Source organism: Macaca nemestrina, chromosome 17 (genome assembly GCF_043159975.1).
Source record: "Macaca nemestrina isolate mMacNem1 chromosome 17, mMacNem.hap1, whole genome shotgun sequence".
NCBI lineage: Eukaryota > Metazoa > Chordata > Mammalia > Primates > Cercopithecidae > Macaca > Macaca nemestrina.
The window spans coordinates 76,645,927-76,664,469 of record NC_092141.1 but is presented as its reverse complement, the minus strand read 5'-3'; the positions used below and the strand labels follow the sequence as shown (position 1 = coordinate 76,664,469).

Here is an 18,543-nt window from a genome sequence, read left to right as displayed (position 1 = left end):
CAAGATTCCCATCACGACACACCCATATCCCCCTCCACACACACACACACACACACACACACACACACACACACACATACACACACACAAATAGCTGGTGTGGTGGCACGTGCCGGTAGTCAGGAGGCTGAGGTAGGAGGATCGCTTGAGCCTGGAGGGGTGGAGGTTGCGGTAGCCTTGGTCGCACCACTGTACTCCAGCTTGGGCGACAGAGTGAGACTCTAAACAGTGGCATTTATTTTTCTCAAAAGTTAGTTCCATACCCTCTAAAACCAGGTTTAGCAATTTTGTGAGAAATGTTCATTGAAAATTCTAAGGCCCAAGCAAATGAGCTAGTAATTATATGTCTTTCTCTGGGCCTCTTAATAATAAAAGACGAAGACAAGCACCTTAATAACACTTATTCTTTCTTGGGTATTTTTGGAACAGAAGCTGAGCCGTTGTACTTGGAGTCTGAATAAATAGATGTGGAGGAGTGAATCGCTCGGTCAGGTCTTAGTTCTCAAGGAGAAAAATGCCTCTTCAAACATCATAGAGTCATTGCTGCAGATTCTTAGAGTGCTAAATGAAGAAAGGGCTTGGAGAAGATTTAGCCAGAGGACCTGGTGGACAACTATTAGAGTATTTTTTTGTTTAGTTTTTGTTTTGAGACAGAGTCTCACTTGTTGTCCAGGCTGGAGTACAATGGTACAATCTCGGCTCACTGCAACATCCACCTCCCGGGTTCAAGAGATTCCTGCCTCAGCTTCCCGAGTAGCTGGGACTACAGGCACCCGCCACCACGCCTGTCTAATTTTTGTATTTTTAGTAGAGATGGGGTTTTGCCACGTTGGCCAGGCTGGTCTCGAACTCCTGGCCTCAAGTGACCCACCCGCCTTGGCCTCCCAAAGTGTTGGGATTACAGGCGTGAACAACCACAGCCAGCCTACAGTCTTTGGTTGGAGGAAATAAACTTCAATGAGTGTCAATCTGAAGCCACCCCCAAATCAGAAAAAACTGCACAAACGTATGTTATAATTAACGCTAGTAGATGTCAAGGAAGACTTTGGACCTGATTCTACAGATGGTATCAGATTCTCAACAGACAGAACAAAATTCAAAGGCATTGACCTCTCTCACAATCGGCGAATGGGCAGGTTTACAGGCTTACATTGCTAACCCCCCTGCATCACCCCTCCCCCAAATTAAGTAACAATAAAGTGGTTTAAAACCTTGACCACAATAAGTTGAGCACTCTTAGGCAAAGCTTCCCTTTGGTGAACGGATAGTAGATGTGATAAAGCATATTGCTTCCGCAGTCCTTGAGTAACAGACTGGGCCTCCTGACCTTGGGGGTTGGTCATCTTGACCAGGAGCTCCTCCTTGATGTGTCAATCAAAACGAATCACTTTCTCTTTTTTTTTGAGATGAAGTTTCGCTCTTGTTGCCCAGGCTGGAGCACAATGGTGCGATCTCCCGCTCCCAGGTTCAAGCGATTCTCCTGCCTCAGGCTCCGAGTAGCTGGGATTATAGGTGCCTGCCACCATGCCCGGCTAATTTTTGTATTTTTAGTAGAGATGGGATTTCTCCATGTTGGTCAGGCTGGTCTTGAACTCCCGACCTCAGGTGATCTGCCCGCCTTGGCCTCCCAAAGTGCTGGGATTACAGGCATGAGCCACCGTACCTGGCCAGAACGAAACACTTTCTACCTGACAAGGCATGAAAAAAGATGGGAAGCTCTGTTCTGAGGCCATTTCCCCAAACCTGGTGCATTTACACACTGATTCTTGGGTCCCAGACCAGTGAGTCTGGTTGGGTTGGTCTAAGGTGGGATCCGGGTATCTCCAGTTTTCAAAACTTCCCTGGGTGATGCTGACCTGATTTGGGAGCTCTGTTGTAAGGGCCAAGCAGTTCTGGTGTTTTACTTTAATAAGACTAAACACAGCAGGGGCTGATGCGGTTGGCCCCAGTTCTGAGCAACTTGTGTGGACTTGTTGCCTGTTTTCTTGAAAGAACAGAGCAGGGCCAGGCGCATTGGCTCACGCCTGCAATCCCAGCACTTTGGGAGGCCGGGGCAAGTGGATCACCTGAGGTCAGGAGTTCGAGACCAGCCTGACCAATATGGTGAAGCCCTGTCTCTACTAAAAATACAAAAAGTATCTGGGTGTGGTGGCATGCTCCTGTAGTCCCAGCTACTCGGGAGGCTGAGGCAGGAGAATCGCTTGAACCCAGGAGGCAGAGGTTGCAGTGAGCTGAGATTGCACCACTGCACTCCAGCCTAGGTGACAGAGTGAGACTCTGTCTTATTTAAAAAAAAAAAAAAAAAAATAAGTACAGAGAGAAGTTCTCCATGAGATGGAACTGAAGAAGAGCTTGTCGTATCTGTTCACTCCTGGCTGACAGCCTTGGGCCTTTCAGCTCTTGCTTCCTTCTTTGAAAGTCTTAAATGTTAGTTTTCTATAGTACAGCTGTAAGAAGGCTTGTGGCAGACAGAGATGGCATGGCAATGCTGCCTTGGGTACCATCCCAGCACTGCAGTGCCACAGATGGCCCAGACTTGGCACAACAAACAGAAAATGCAACTTCTAAGGTTTCTTCGAGGTGAAGTAGCAGAGACACGTGCCATCCGGAATTCAGGTTAAACTATAACAGAGGCAATAACACATTTTTTTTTTTTTTTTTTTAAGTCTCGGCAGCACAAATGGCTATAACTTCTGCAGGATCTTGCTGAGCTGGTGGAGGATCCCATGATCCTGAGAGCTAGAGCTATTGGTATCACACCTCTGCCCCTGTTCTCCACTCACACCAACAAGAGAAAAACGACACGCAAACAAACTCCTGTGATGCCACTCACGGTGGCCACCTTGCAAAGACACGTGGTTTCCACGGAGCCACTGTTCCTGCAACCCATCTGCAGAGCTCAAAGCCAGGGTCAAAGCAGAGAGAAGGGAACATTTATAAAATGCTTATCGTGTGCCAGGGACTGTGCTAGTCACTTTCCATGCCTTGCCTTTGACGTCATCTCACTTCTCCATCCCATCTGTCCATCCGTCCATCTATCCATTCTTTTGAAGGGAGGGAGGGACTCAGACACGGAATTGATGATGATCAAATGCAGTGGCTGTGACCGCCTAGGAGGCTCCCACAGCCAGGGCCCTCACCACATTAGGGCTGAATCATCTAGACACAGAGCGCACAAGCTGGGAATCCCAATTCATAGGTTCTAGGGGTTATCTTTTGCACAGATCCCTTTACGAAAAGCCCAACTATTTCTCCGTTCCATCAATGTTTTACTTGGATGAGTTCTTCCCTCCCTGGTCTGTTCCTTTTGGGATACAGGGTGACAGGGTGATTTCTCCCAGGCTTCTTTCTTTTTTGAGACAAAGTCTCGCTCTGTTGTCCAGGCTGGAGTGCAGTGGCGCAATCTCAGCTCACTGCAACCTCTGCCTCCCGGATTCAAGCAATTCTCGTGCCTTAACCTCCCTAGTACCTAGGACTACAGGAGGTGCGTGCCGCCATGCCCAGCTAATTTTTGTATCTTTAGTAGAGACAGGGTTTTGCCATGGTCTCGAACTCCTGACCTCAAGTGATCCGCCTGCCTTGGCATCCCAAAATACTGGGATTACAGGCGTGAGCCACTGCACTTGGCCCCCAGGGCCTCTTTCTATTGATTCAGTGACCCCCAATGCCACAATCAGCAATTCCACTACTGGCAGAGACTTAGAATCTCTGGTTTCGATCTGGCGTTTAGGAATTCATATGCTTTGATTTTGTTTGACCTACTTGGTCTGGCATTTCACTTACCAAATTCAATTGGTAGGATTTGCAACTGCTGCTCTGAACACTGAGTGCTGGGGAACATCATTCATGCCAATTACTGCAGCAGTTTAAATGGTTTTTTTTTCCCCCTTGAACAATTAAAAAAACTGAAAACTCTTTCTCTAGGATGAAGTTGGGCACTACCATTTTTTGTAGTAATCCCAGTAAAAATGGGGTTTGCTCCAAATGCTGAGGCAGCTTTGCATTATTAGGCCAAGAGAATAGCAGTGGCTTTTAAAATCAGCACTAGGCACCGTGCTTCGGCGAGACTTGGCGTCTCATCTTTCCTGGGTTTGGAAGGAATGAGGTCTGAGAAAGAAAATCTCATTGTTCCTTGGGAAGTAAGTTGCCAATTACTGGTCTGAAAATGGTGCAGCCAGGGTTGTTGAGGACTGGACTACTATTTAATGCCTTTTTATTTCCAAATGTTACTATTCATTAATAAAATCTTATGGTTGTCAAGATGGCTGAGGACAATTTGTTCATGAAAGAGGGTAGCAGAAGAGGGAAAGATGTAGGGTAATGGATTTGAATGGTCCTAAACCTCTGGGCACCCAGGAGCCTGCCCTCAACATCCCCACAAGAGAGTCCGCCCCTCTGGTGAGGTCACAAGTAGAGTCCCCTTGCATGGTTGCTCATGACCCCTGCTTTTTCTTTTTTCTTGGCCAATGGATTTTTTATTTTTGGTGACCCCTGCTTTGAAAGCTCCCTGCGACCTACAGAATAAAGTCCAAATTCATTGGCTTGGCACTCAAGGTTTTTGCCTTGTGCCTCACTGATCCTTGACTATGCACTGAGACTCCTTATTTTCAGCCATTCACTACACTGCCCATTCCATCTCACACATCTTCAGACTTGAGTTTGCTCCCATCCAAGTGTGAGTCAGGGGCAATTTAATGTAGCCACAGGGTATGGGCAATTTTGTTATATCTAGGAAAATTTCAACCCATATGTCCATTGACTCAACAGTTTCGCTTTTAGATTTATTCTACAGAGACGTTAGAACAACTCCCAGAAGATATCTATGGATGTTTCTTGCAGTACCATAATAAGAATGGAAACACTCTAAATGTCCATCAAATGGAGAATGATGTACACATGGCACCACCGTACACTGGCTTATTATTATTATTATTACTATTATTATTATTTTGAGGTAGGGTCTTGCTCTGCTGCCTAGGATCTCGGCTCACTGCAGCAGCCTCTGACTCCCGGGCTCAAGTGATCCTCCTCCCTCAGCCTCCAGAGTAGCTGGGACTCCAGGCATGTACCATCATGCCCAGCTAATTTTTATATTTTTGTAGAGATGGGGTTTTGCCATGTTGCCTAGGCTGGTCTCGAACTTCTGAGCTCAAGTGATCTGCCCACCTTGGCCTCCCAAAGTGCTGGGATTACAGGCATGAGTCACTGAACCTGGCCTTCATTGGGATATTATCTGGCCACCTAAAACTCACTAGACGGGCGTGTACTGCACAGACAAATGGCAAGCTTATGTGATTAGTGAAATAATGCATGTTGCAAGATGGTGTGCATAGCGTGAGTTTAGTTTTATAAAATAATACTATTTATGCATTATGTTTAAGTATAAACACCAATTTTAACAACAGTCATGTCTCTTATGAGGGATCATAGGAGATTTGCTCTGTTTTGTGTTTGTATCACATCAGAATTTTTTTTACAAGGATCATGTATTAATTTATGAGCAAAAAAATAAACACAAATCTATTTTGTTTTTAAGGCCTAGTTCAGATTCCACCTCTCCTATAAAGTCTTCCTTGACCAGTCCTGGGAATCTTCTGGGGATGACTGTGTGTATGAGTTTGAGGAAAGTAAATCACACGTGACTGTGTGAATGTATTTCTCTTGCTGCCTCGCTCTGCACTATCACTTAGCATTTGTGTCATTATACCATATCCTCCCAACCAGATCATGAGTTTCTTTTTTTTTGAGACAGGGTCTGGCTCTGTCACCCGGGCTGGACTGCAATGGTGTGATCTCAGCTCACTGCAACCTTCGCCTCCCTGGTTCAAATGATTCTCCTGCCTCAGCCTCCGAGTAGCTGGGATTACAGGCATATGCCACCATACCAGGCTAATTTTTTGTATTTTAGTAGAAATGGGTTTTCACCATTTTGTCTTGGCTGGTCTCGAACTCCTGAGTTCAGGCAATGTGCCTGCCTTGGACTCCCAAAGTGCTAGGATTACAGGTGTGAGCCACCGTGCCCAGCCTCTTTTTTTTTTTTTTTTTTTTTTAACAGAGTCTCACTCTGTCACCCAGGCTGGAGTACAGGGGCACCATCTTTGGTTCACTGCAAGCTTCGCCTGCTGGGTTCAAGTGACTCTCCTGCCTCAGCCTCCTGAGTAGCTGGGATTACAGGCGCCCGCCACCACACGTGGCTAATTTTTGTATCTTTATCCTGCTCATTTTTGTATTTTTAGTAGAGATGGAGTTTCACCATGTTGGCCAGGTTGGTCTCAAACTCCTGATCTCAAGTGATCTGCCTGCCTCGGCCTCCCAAAGTGCTGGGATTACAGATGTGAACCACTGTGCCTGGCCTTCTCTCTCAATTTCAAACAGCACTGGCATCATCCAGATCCTGGAAGGGGAGAGGGCTCAGGGCCCACAATGCGGCAGCTGCTGGGGACCCTTCTCTTGCATCTTCTTTGCAGGCTTCCTCCCTCACCCTCCAGTTTTAGAGACTCCCACCAGGGACTCCTTTGGCAGTAGGGACTTCTCCCCATCCCAGTGATGTCATCAGTCCTCTTATTTTCCAAGAGGCATGCAGGCCGCAGTAAGTTGGAACCCACTGCAAAACAGCTGCGTTACTCTCAGAAAGAAACAGATGGACTTGAGGGAAAGGGGAAAAAAATGATAGTAACAGCACAACAGAGTGAACTTAACAATGTACCCCGGCAAGAGGCAGCTGTGTTGAATCTGGCCATTAGAGGTAACGGAAAATCTTTACCACCCTCAAAGGCCAAGATGTAGACCAGAATGAAAATATTTTTAATTTGAGGGAGCCGAGTGATTTGGATGAAGCTCTTTGTACTGAAGGGTACAGCTAAATATGACAATATTTACTTAGTTGGTCTCTCTGTTCCCTTTCTGAGGGCCAGTCCTTAGCAAACAACATTTAATCTCTCACCCTTGACAGTTATTGGAAAAGCTAGATGTATCTCTTTTTGTTCCGTTCTCTCTCCCTTAAGAGAGAACTCAACAGATATTTAGATCTGTGGGGACCAATGAACTAGCTGCCAAGGAGTTCTTGGTCCAGGAAGGCTATGATCCAGGGACCTGGAGACTTAGTCACTCAACTTAAGGGGAAAGTTCGAAATCAAATTCTGTCTGAAAAACATTCAATTATGCCACGTCAGGGGCCCATGCTTCTAGGACAGCCTCATGTTCTTCTTTCTCCTTTGTTGCTACCTGAGTTCAAAAAATTGCAAATTTCCCCATTAAGTTACTAGGCTGTATTTATCACTAGTAAGATGGCCTTTATATCCTCCAAAATACAGGGGATGAGAAATTGCTTCAACTGTTTAACAAGAAAATCAATTCAAAAGGCAGAAGACAGGACCTTTGAGGGCTTACATAATCTTGTTTTTGTACCCTCAATGCCTACTATGTAGCTGGCACACAGTAGGTGCTTAGTAAATACTAACTAAAGGAATTCATTAATGAGTCTTGATACCAATAGGCTGTACTGTTTCCTTTCCTTGGATTGGTCTATGTTGTCAGGGTTTATTGATCTTGGCATACTTGACATTTTGGAACTGGATAATTGTTGTGGTGCATTTTGGATTCTTTTCTTTTTTCTTTTCTTTTTCTTTAGCTTTTTTTTTTTTTTTTTTAGACGGAGTTTTGCTCTTGTTGCCCAGGCTGGAGTGCAATGGTGCGATCTCAGCTCACCGCAACCTCTGCCTCCCAGGTTCAAGCAATTCTCCTGCTTCAGCCTCCCTAGTAGCTGGAATTACAGGCATGTGCCACCACGCCCGGCTAATTTTGTATTTTTTGTAGAGACAGGGTTTCTCCATGTTGGTCAGGCTGGTCTCGAACTCCCGACCTTAGGTGATCCACCCGCCTCGGCCTCCCAAAGTGCCGGGATTACAGGCATGAGCCACTGCGCCCGGCTCTTCTTTCTTTTCTTTTCTTTTCTTTATTTTTTAGGGACAGAGTCTCGCTCTGTTTCCCAGTCTGGAGTGCAGTGGCATGATTATGGCTTACTGTAGCCGCAAACGTCTGGGCTCAAGTGATCCTCTCATCTCAGCTTCCTGAGTAGCTAGGACTATAGGCACAGGCTACCATGCCCAGCGAATTTATTTTTATTTTTATTTTTTTTTTGTAGAAATAGGGTCTTGCTGTGTGGCCCAGGCTGGTCTTGAAATCCTGGCCTCAAGTGATCCTCCCGCCTCAGCCTCCCCAAAAGTGCTGGGATTACAGGTGTGAGCCATTGCACCTGGCCCATTTTGGATGTTCAGCAGCCTCCCTCCCTGACCTCTACCCACTAGATTCATGACATGCCCTACCCAGTTTCGACAATCAAAAATGTCTCCAGATATTGCCAGATGCCCCTGGGGGACAAATTTGCCCATAGTTGAGAACCTCTGGGCTAGAGACTCCTTTGCTTTTCATTACATAAATCAACGAAGATTTTAAAAAGGAAGCACACACACACAAAACCCTCTACTTCTACTTCCTCGACTAGGAAAGACATTCCTTTTTCTTTCTCTTCCTTTGCCCTGGAGGTATGTCTGAAGATTGAGAAGCTGCACACACCCTACACGTTTGTGTCTAGGGGAGACTGCTGCAGGTGGCAGCCCCCAGGAGGCCAACATAGATGCCATTTTCTTTGATCACTCCCCATCTCATGATGGAAGCCAGACCTCATGAACGACTGCAGTGAATGGAGAAGAAAGAGTACTGGACTTGAACTTGACGGCGAGCCAACATCAAAGGCCTCTGGGTTAGATCTCTCCCAGCATGGCTTTCAGAGATTCTCCAGCCTGGACTAGTCCTGCAGGCTAGAAGTTGAGGTTTGTTCTTGCACCCCAAAACTGCCAACTCAGCCTTGCGGGTATGGCTGCACTGCCTGTGGCCTCTGCAGGCACGCTCTGACTTATCGTGCAGAATTCCTCATTCCTCCGCTGGGATCTTCACCTTGAAATCTTGGCAGAGCATCAAGGAGCTGGGATGAAAATCTTGGCAGTAGCAAGACGCTATGTATCAGCCGCATAACCAGTCCAACCTGCTCAGCTTTTGGCTTCACCCCTTTTCCTGCTTTGGTGTTGATGATGATCATTTTCCACGTGACACGGTGCAAACAGCTTTATGATGCTTATGGGCAGGCAGGGCCTCAGTGGTCTCTGTGACTAATGGAGGGCCTCTGCCTGAAAAAAATCACACTAATTTCCCCCTCCCCCACAATAGAGCACTGCCCTGCAGAGTCCATTAATGACGATGAGAACAAACTTGAAGCTAAGAGTTCTTTGAGAACTGAAGTTCAGGCCTTAATAGGAAACAGCAGCACTGCAAACATGAGAATAAGGAAAGCACTGAGCTGGGCTATCAGCTGATCCTGAATCCCCAAAGCATGCTTCTGAATCCCTGGCTAGTGGTGACGGCACAAGGGCCATCGGGCAGAGGGCACCCACTGGAAAATTCCAAGCTCTGGTCACCTTCCTGAGAGAGGCAGTCTTGATTGTGTGGCTCGAAGGTTTCCAGGGAGAAACGGAAAAAGAAAGGAAAGTGCTTTCATCCCCTCCTTTGGCCTGGATGGCCATGTGTGTGTGACAGTAGCCGGGTGGAGAGGAGCAACCCAGATAACCCTGGTCTGGATTCATCAGCATCAAAAAAATCCAGGAACAGATTCAGCCCATCGGCATCCGGCTTCCTCACATAAAGAACGTTTCTATTTAGGACGCTGACATCGTCAACTTACAAAGATGGATGGGAAGAAAAGGCCCATGAAGCTGGATGCCTCCGATTAAAAAAAAAAAAAGGAACTCTGATTCACAACTGCTTGCTTAATGGCAACGAATTCATTTTCTTTGATAGCGCTTGCTCTGAAATTGTCACTGCTGGAAGAAAAAAAGCAAAGTCCCTTGCCTTCACTCATTTATTCAGCAACCATTGAGTGAGTGCTTGCTAAGCACTGGTGCTGTAGCAGCGGCTGGGGAACAGCCAGCTCTTGTCTTTGCAGAGCTCATGCCATAGCGATGAGCTAGCACAAACTAGCATGATCTAGAAGCTATGGACCAGAACTTCGCTGCGTCCAGACCAGCAGTGGTGGGGGAGCGACATGCCCAGGAAAACTCAGACAGGGGGAGTCCTGTGTGAGCTGAACTCTAAAGGAGGGCCAGTGAGGGATTTTACGCACAGAACAAGGTCAGATTTCATTTTAGAAGGAAACTCCTGCGGTGGGGTGGAGGGTGTTAATTATTTACAGTGTGCCAGTTAGACATTTCTGTCTGTTTGGAAATGGTTTGCCTTCTGAATCTGTTGTTCCTTTTACTCCCAGTCCCTGGCATGTTTACCGTAGACACAACCACCAAAACAGCCCAGGAAACTCACCCCTCTTCCTTCGGGTGGATTCAGACTGCAGTCTGTATTCTGGCCTGTTGAAGATGGTGGGGCTGGGGTCACAAGGGAGTCGCCCCTGGGGGAATGTTTTTTTCTAAGATTTTATTGCAGGCTCCCAGTGCTACCTGTAGCCCTTTGTGATCCGGCTGCCAGGTCCATGGAGGAGGAATTCCACCTGTTACAGAGGCCAGCAGATCCCCTGGGAGGTCACACAATGGATGATGAGTGTGCAGGGCTCAGCCCTATGGGCCCCCTTCTCCCGCATCCATTCAGTAACCCTAAGACTCTAGGACAGGCCAGGGGTGGCCCTGAGCATCAAAGCTGAATCCAGAGTTCCATCCATCTTCAATCACCTCTTCCTGTAGAACAAAGTTTCCCAGCCTTGGCACTATGGACATTTGGAGCCAGATAATTCTTTTTTTTTTTTTTTTTGAGACGGGGTCTCGCACTGTCACCTGGGCTGGAGTGCAGTGGTGCAATCTTGGCCTCCCAAGTTCAAGTGATTCTCCTGCCTCAGCCTCCAGAGTAGCTGGAATTACAGGCACCTACCACCATGCCCAGCTAATTTTTTGTATTTTTAGTAGAAACGAGGTTTCACCATGTTGGCCAGGCTGGTCTTGAACTCCTGACCTTGTGATTTGTCCGCCTCAGCCTCCCAAAGTGCTGAGATTACAGGTGTGAGCCACCGCATCCGGCTGGATTCCAATAATTCTTTGTTGTGAGGGGCTGTCTGTGCTGTAGAGGATTTTAGCAGCATCCCTGGCCTCTACACTCTAGATACCAGTAGCCCTCCTATGTTTTGACAACTGAGAATGTCTACAGACATTGCCAAGCATCCTCGTGAGGCAATAATCGCCCCCAGTGGAGAACTGTTCTAGTGGACAGTTTTCCATTCTCTTCCTATTCGATCTCTTGGCAGCATTCAGCACCTCTGGTCACTCTCTTCCTCTTGAAACTTACATTCCTTGGTGCATTTCCCTTGTTTTCGTCCTAACTTTCTGACCAATTCTTTTAGATGCCTGATTCTTTTAGATTCGACCTGATCGCCAGCTGCTGCCATCCTTGAAGGCTCGGACTTGAACCCCTTTCCCATTTATACTTCATGCTTTCTTCCTCTCATCCATCCCCAGGATTTTTAAATCTCCTGTTCGCCAAATACTCTCGAGTTTGTCTCCAGCCCAGATCTCTCGCCTAAGCTCCAGACTCATTTCTGTTTGTGTTAGCTGCCTCACTGACATCACAAAATCCACGCATCTTTCTCCAACGTACACCTCTCTTCTCATCTTCCCATTTCAGTAAGCAGCACCCCCATCTATCAGTCGCTCAAGCCAGAATCCTTAAGGCCATCCCAACTCCTCCTTCAACCTCATCCCCACATCCAATCCGTAAGCAATCCCTGCCAATTCATCCTCATCTTCAAAACATACATCAAAACCATCTGCTCCTCTCCATCTCTGCCGCCAGCCCTCTAGCGCAAGCCACGATAGCACCTAAGTAACTGATAACATAAATAATGATAGTGACCTTGGTGGTCTCCTGACTCTGCTCTTCTCTAGTCCATTCTCCATCCAGAACAATCTTTTAAAAGTATAATTTAGGCCGGGCGCGGTGGCTCACGCCTGTAATCCCAGCACTTTGGGAGGCCGAGGCGGGCGGATCACGAGGTCAGGAGATCGAGACCATCCTGGCTAACACGGTGAAACCCCGTCTCTACTAAAAAAAATGCAAAAAATTAGCCGGGCGAGGCGGCGGGCGCCTGTAGTCCCAGCTACTCGGGAGGCTGAGGCAGGAGAATGGCGTGAACCCGGGAGGCGGAGCTTGCAGTGAGCCGAGATCGCGCCATTGCACTCCAGCCTGGGCGACTAAGCGAGACTCTGTCTCAAAAAAAAAAAAAAAAAAAAAAAAAAAAAAGTATAATTTAGATCCTATGACACCTCAACTTCATTTATTTATTTATTTGTTTATGTATTTATTTTTTTGAGTGTTGCCCAGGCTGGATTGCAGTGGTGTGATCTTGGCTCACTGTAACCTCTGCCTCCTGGGTTCCCGAGTAGCTGGGACTTCAAGCGATTCTCCTGCCTCAGTCTTTCGAGTAGCTGGGACTACAGGCGCATGCCACCAAGCCCAGGCAATTTTTGTATTTTTAGTAGAGTTGGGGTTTCATTCTGTTGGTCAGGCTGGTCTCAAACTCCTGACCTCAGGTGATCTGCCTGCCTTGGCCTCCCAAAATGCTGGGATTACAGGTGTAAGCCACTGCGCCCGACCTGAACTGTCATTTTTTCCATAGCATATCTCCTGATCCTATCCTCTTAAATGCAGTTTCCTCATCACAGTCTCTCCCTGTACCTGCCTTCCCGCACTTGTGACTCTGAACTCCATATGTATCTGTGTGACTATTTCTCTACTCTTCACCAAATACTCTCTGCATGGTATTTGTTAGATTGGAAGTGTCCTGAGGGGAGGGACCCTAGGTATCTCTTTGGCTCATTGCTGCTGTGTCCTTTTTTTTTTTTTTTTTTTTGAGACAGTTTCTCACTCTGTTGCGATCTCAGCTCGTCAAAGCCTCCGCTTCCTGGGTTCAAACAATTCTCGTGCGTCAGCCTCCCGAGTAGCTGACCACCTTGCCAGCTAATTTTTGTATTTTTAGTAGAGTTTTCGTCATGTTGACCAGGCTGGTCTCAAACTTCTAAACTCAAGTGACCCGCCTGCCTTGGCCTCCCAAAGTGCTGGGATTACAGGTGTTAGCCGCCATGCCCAGACATTCTCATCTTAACATTGTACGTGACACTCAGTGAGGGCTCCATAAATATTTATTGGATGAATAATTACTGGACTCTTTACCACTCATCTTGGCCAAACTGCATCCAGGGAAGAATACTTTAGGACCCAGGGAAAGAGGTATGGACGTGCCCATGAGCGACTCTGTGAAGCATGAAGGAAAAGCTCCTCGAATGTCTATGTGAATGAAAGGAAGCTTTCTAGTGGAGGTTCTTTGGGGGCACAGAGCACAGGGAAATGAGTCAGGCACGTTGACTAGAAATGAGACTTGATTTCTTCATTAAAATTCTATATTTGTATCAAGACTTCCTACTGAATCAGGAGGGAACTCCCTGAAGTCCGGGCAGAGCCACGCCAAAGCACACTGGGAGGAAAAGCTGAAATTAATTCAGAGTTTTCTGGCACCCCTGCTTTCCTGGAAGGCCCCAAAGAGGCTGGGAGGTCCAGGTAGGACAGCAGCCCAGGGGGGCCCGAGGCGTCACAGGAGTGCTTTGCACAATGCTCTGGACATCATCAGACTCCATTAAGCACTGGCAGACTTGACATGAAACTACAGGATTTCCACGGAGTGAGACAAGGGGAAGGTCAATGGTGCCCTGTTTATTTCCCTCTTCAGCGGTTCCACAGTTACGCAGAGAGCATTTAACTTTGTTTATCTTAAAATGCATAGGTGTGGTTGGCCGCAGAGCACAATGAAAGTTGATGATGTTAAAACGCTCACCCTTGGGGTGGAGATGAGCAACACAGAGTGATCCACATCAGCCTCTCCCCATCCCTTTCAGGGACAGCAGCTGAAGACACGTGCCTGCAATTAAGCAGCCAAGCATTTGCTAAGATCAGGTAAGACTTTCATACCGAAACGAATGCCAAAATGTGGAGGCAAAAGAAATCTGAACCACGCTGGGAGCCTGGTTTATTTGTGTAACGACAGAATTCATTTTGAACAAGTTTATTTATTGTGTCTCCCATCAGCCTTAATGACTCTGGGAGAAGAGTTTCAAGGTCCACGTGTTACGGTTCGAGGACGAGTCTGGGGCCCTGATTCCAAACATATTGGGATTGGTGGCATGTCGCTAACCAACAAAAATAGCCCTGCGTCTGCTGTCATTGCAGGGCTAGGATGTTATATACAAGTGGGTCACCCAAGTTCCATCAGCAGCCATTAATAAAATACTAATGGGATATAAATGGTGACTCGCACAAACCATATAGCAGGAAGGTAGAACTAAGGCAAAGGATGGATCCTGGTAGGTTGAAAACCAGAGAGAAAGAAGTTCTCTGAAATTTATTCTCAGCCAAGAACAAAGGAGATGCCCTCACTAAGGTGCTTGCTGTTTTGAGAGAAAGGAGCTGTGCTGGAATGAGCTATCAAAGTTTTCAAGGACTGATTCAGATACAGATAAAACACAGGTGGCTCATGCCTGTAATCCCAGCCCTTTGGGAGGCCGAGGTGGGCGGATCATTTGAGGTCAGAAGTTGGAGACCAACCTCGCCAAAAGGGTGAAACCTCATCTCTACTAAAAATACAAAAATTAGCCAGGTATGGTAGCGGGCGCCTGTAATCCCAGATACTCAGGAGACCGAGGCAGAAGAATGGTTTGAACCTGGGAGGCAGACATCACAGTGAGATCACACCACCGCACTCCAGCCTGGGCGAGACTCCATCTCAAAAAAAAAAAAAAAAAAAAAAAAAAAAAAAAAAAAAAAAAAGCATGAGATGGGGGAGACTGCCTGTTGTGTTTCAGGGAGGCCAGTGTGTTGGACGGCCCAGCCCTACGGATACTGACGTTGCCAAAAAATGACGGCAGAGTTGGGAGACAGGAAAACTAAGTGGAAATTGAGTAACGGCCAGGGCCAATGATGGTCCCTGAAGAGTTAGGGACTTAATTTTGAGACTCGCAAAAAGAACCAGAAAGACATGAAAACAAATTGAATCCACACAATGAGAGATGGCATCCTCCCAAGTTAGGAGGCACTTAAGAAATAGTTGCGGAATGAATGAATGAATGAATGAATGAATCTCTTCCACATCTCATCCCAAATGTCGCTTACCTCAGATTCTTTGTAGTAGCGCTCTGGAATTTCATCGCAAGCAATATCAATAAAGCAAACTTCTCTCTCCAGGTCTTTGGCTTCATTGTCGAAAATCTGAAAAAGCAGAGCAACATATCAAAGGTTAGTGATAGCAGGTGTTACCCTCCAAAGTGCCTGAGGCAGAGTAACCCCCACACAGAGCATCTTCACACGTCCCAGTGCCCCCGGCTAGTGCTTTCACCAGCCTCAGAATGCGCAAGAATCATAGAAAGCTTTGATTCATGGCTTCGGTTTTGTCACATCAGAGGCAGGTGTAGCATCAATCACTGCTTGGTGAGAGGTAGAAGAAAAACTGGGCTGTTTTTAGAAGTTCAAGAGTGAGGAAATGAATCTCTTCCAAAAAAATCTCTTCCCAAACTGAAGTCGGCTGATTTTTGGCAGTTCACCTGAACAGGAGGAGTAAAGAGGTTGGAAAGGGTCTGGCTAAATTTGTGTCAAAAAGCAGGGATATAGGCCAAGAGTTAGAAAGAGTATATTTTTAAAAATTAAAATGATATATATATACGTTAAAAATATATATTATATATTTTTATATATATTTAGTTTCACAAATAATACATGCTCATTGCAGAAAATATAGATAAGCAAAAAAAAAAAAAAGAAAATAAACCACAATCTCATTACCCAGGGGAAACATAGCTGATTTTTCTTGATCATTTAAGAGCACAATTTCCCTTGCACATATAAAGGTAACAAGGTAAAGCTTGGCAAGACACTGAGATAGTTTCCTGCCAACCTGACCTAGGTCCCACTGGCCCAGAATGCATATCACTTGCAAAATAATAATAATAATAATAATAACAACACAGCCGCGATATGTAGATATAAATGTCGGCCTGGGCACGGTGGTTCACGCCTGTAATCCCAAAGCTTTGGGAGGCCGAGGCGGGTGGATCACTTGAGGTCAGGAGTTTGAGACCAGCTTGGCCAACATGGTGAAACCTTGTCTCTACCAAAAATACAAAAATTAGCCGGGCATAGTGGTGCATGCCTGTAATCCCAGCTACTTGGGAGGCTGAGGCAGGAAAATCACTTGAACCCGGGAGGCAGAGGTTGCAGTGAGCTGAGATTGTGTCACTGCACTCCAGCCTGGGCGACAGAGTGAGACTGTCTCAAAAAAAGAAAAAAAAAAAAAATTAAGTTCTTCTAGTTCTTCTCATTGTCATCTTTCTGGTCTAAAGGGATCATCATCCTTCTGCAGGATGACAAACAGCTTTCTTTTTTTGAGACAGAGTCTCAAGGCTGGAGTGCAGTGGTGGGATCTCGGCTCACTGCAACCTCCACCTCCTGGGTTCAAGCGATTCTTCTGACCCAGCGTCCTGAGTAGCTGGGACGACAGGTGCCCATCACCAAGCCCGGCCAATTTTTGTATTTTTAGTAGAGACGAGGTTTCACCATCTTGGCCAGGCTAGTCTCGAACTCCTGACCTCAAGTGATCCATCCACCTTGGCCTCCCAAAGTGCTGGGATTACAGGCGTGAGCCACCATGCCCGGCCAACAGATTTAAGTTTGGACAACCACTTCATTCTTAGAGGAAGTCTTAACTGTAACCGCATCTCACTGTTTAGCTCATTCCTGGAGGGAATCTCCAGTTAACACTAATTACATCTGACTCTTCAGGAGAGAATGCAGTATTTTGGAAGAACAGGGTGGTTGATACCCAAGAACACTGTCCTAACCCAAATTTGGTGCCTATTAATAACACAGTCTCCCACAAGAGGGCATCTGAAGGGTTCTGTATAGGCTCAACTTGTCTTGGTTGGATTCTCAAGTTACTTGAAATGATTAGTCCTTTCTAAATGCTTTCTGAATAATATTTGTGTTGAAATTATCCTCCAAGTCTGCTGGTGGTTCTTCTCTTCTTGCCTATTCTCTTCTAAATATTTGGAGACTAGACTCTTCAGATTTGTCCAAGGAGATTAACTCCCCAGTCTGACCCGAGGTGGCCACTGACTTCTCCTTCAAGTCAGAGAAAGACTGGTTCTTGAGTGAACTCTGATTCTTTCCACGGCTACTTGAAGTCAAGTGCCTCAGGACACTCCTAAAGCATTTGGGAGGGACAAGTGGACTGCCTCGAAATGAAACAGACAGTGGAGAAACAAGTTCAAGTTCAAGTGGAGAAATAAGTTGTGAAATAAAATACTGGGTCTCACACTGTTTGCAAGAGCCAGTCCCCCTGCTCCTTCTTTCTTTTTGCAAATCTCTTTTAAGTGTGAGCTAAGAGAGACAAGTGCCTCATTAAGAAGACACACAGAGGCCGGGCACGGTGGCTCACACCTGTAAGCCCAGCACTTCAGGAGGCTGAAGCAGGGGTGGGGGTGGGGGAATCACTTGAGGTTGGGAGTTCAACACCAGCCTGGCCAACATGATGAGATGGTGAAACCCCATCCCTACTAAAAATAAAAAAAATTAGCCGGGTGTATTGTCATGCGCCTGTAATCCCAGCTACTTGGGAGCCTGGGACAGAAGAATCCCTTGAACCTGGGAGGTGGACACTGCAGTGAGTGGAGATTGTGCCACTGCACTCCAGCCTGGTTGACAAAGTGAGACTCTGTCTCAAAAACAACAACAACAACAAAAACCACACACACACACACACACACACACACACACAGAGAATACCCCAGAGGGAAATGAGCTTCCAGAGAGTAAATTACAAAAGTAGTTAAAAAGGTTTGACATTTATTGGTAGTAAAATCTATAGGACTCAAAGAAAGGGAACTAAGCAGGGATGAAGGGGGGCATGATAGGTTGTGTAGCTTTCCCTGATTTAATTCAAACATTTTGTTGATCCCCCATTGCACCCATTGCAGTTTCACAGTATTGCCTCAGTTCCAAAGTCGCCCTTATGCCTCTGCTCTGAGATCATGGACTGGACCCTGTAAGCATTTCTCCTTTACAGTGAGCCTCATCAGTAGGGGGCCCTGGAGGGCAACTGCAAGAGGAAGGGGATTTCTCCTTCAGATCTGGATGTTGCTGGGCTGCAGAGTCTGTCTGTGGGGACTTTCGGTCAGGCTCTGCCCCAGCTGCATGCCTAGAGTGCACGGTTGCTCAGTGACCTTGCAGCCCTAGCCTGGGTCCAGTAACCACTTCACGGTGGCCCTCCTGCTGCAGGCACTGCATGCTGCAGTCCTTGCACTGGCAGTGTGCCTGACTCTCTCTTCACACACACACCCGTCCAGCAACCTCCTCAGGCCTGCACCCCAGAGGGCGCTCTGCTCCTCAACCACTGTGAACCAGCCCTGGCTCAGGTCAACCTCGTGAACTTCCCCGCCATCCTGTGGGCTACAACCA

The 18,543-nt window shown here is 46.7% G+C and overlaps 1 protein-coding gene across 1 annotated transcript in view; it reads right to left on the bottom strand.

Moving 5' to 3' along the window:
* Nucleotides 1–18,543, bottom strand: part of LOC105469035 (phosphatidylinositol transfer protein cytoplasmic 1) — a 312,393-nt gene that overhangs the window by 51,818 nt on the left and 242,032 nt on the right. The window contains exon 6 of the mRNA XM_011719563.3: nucleotides 15,208–15,303. Within this exon, the coding sequence (XP_011717865.1) occupies nucleotides 15,208–15,303 (96 nt within the window). The remainder of the gene's footprint in view (nucleotides 1–15,207; nucleotides 15,304–18,543) is intronic.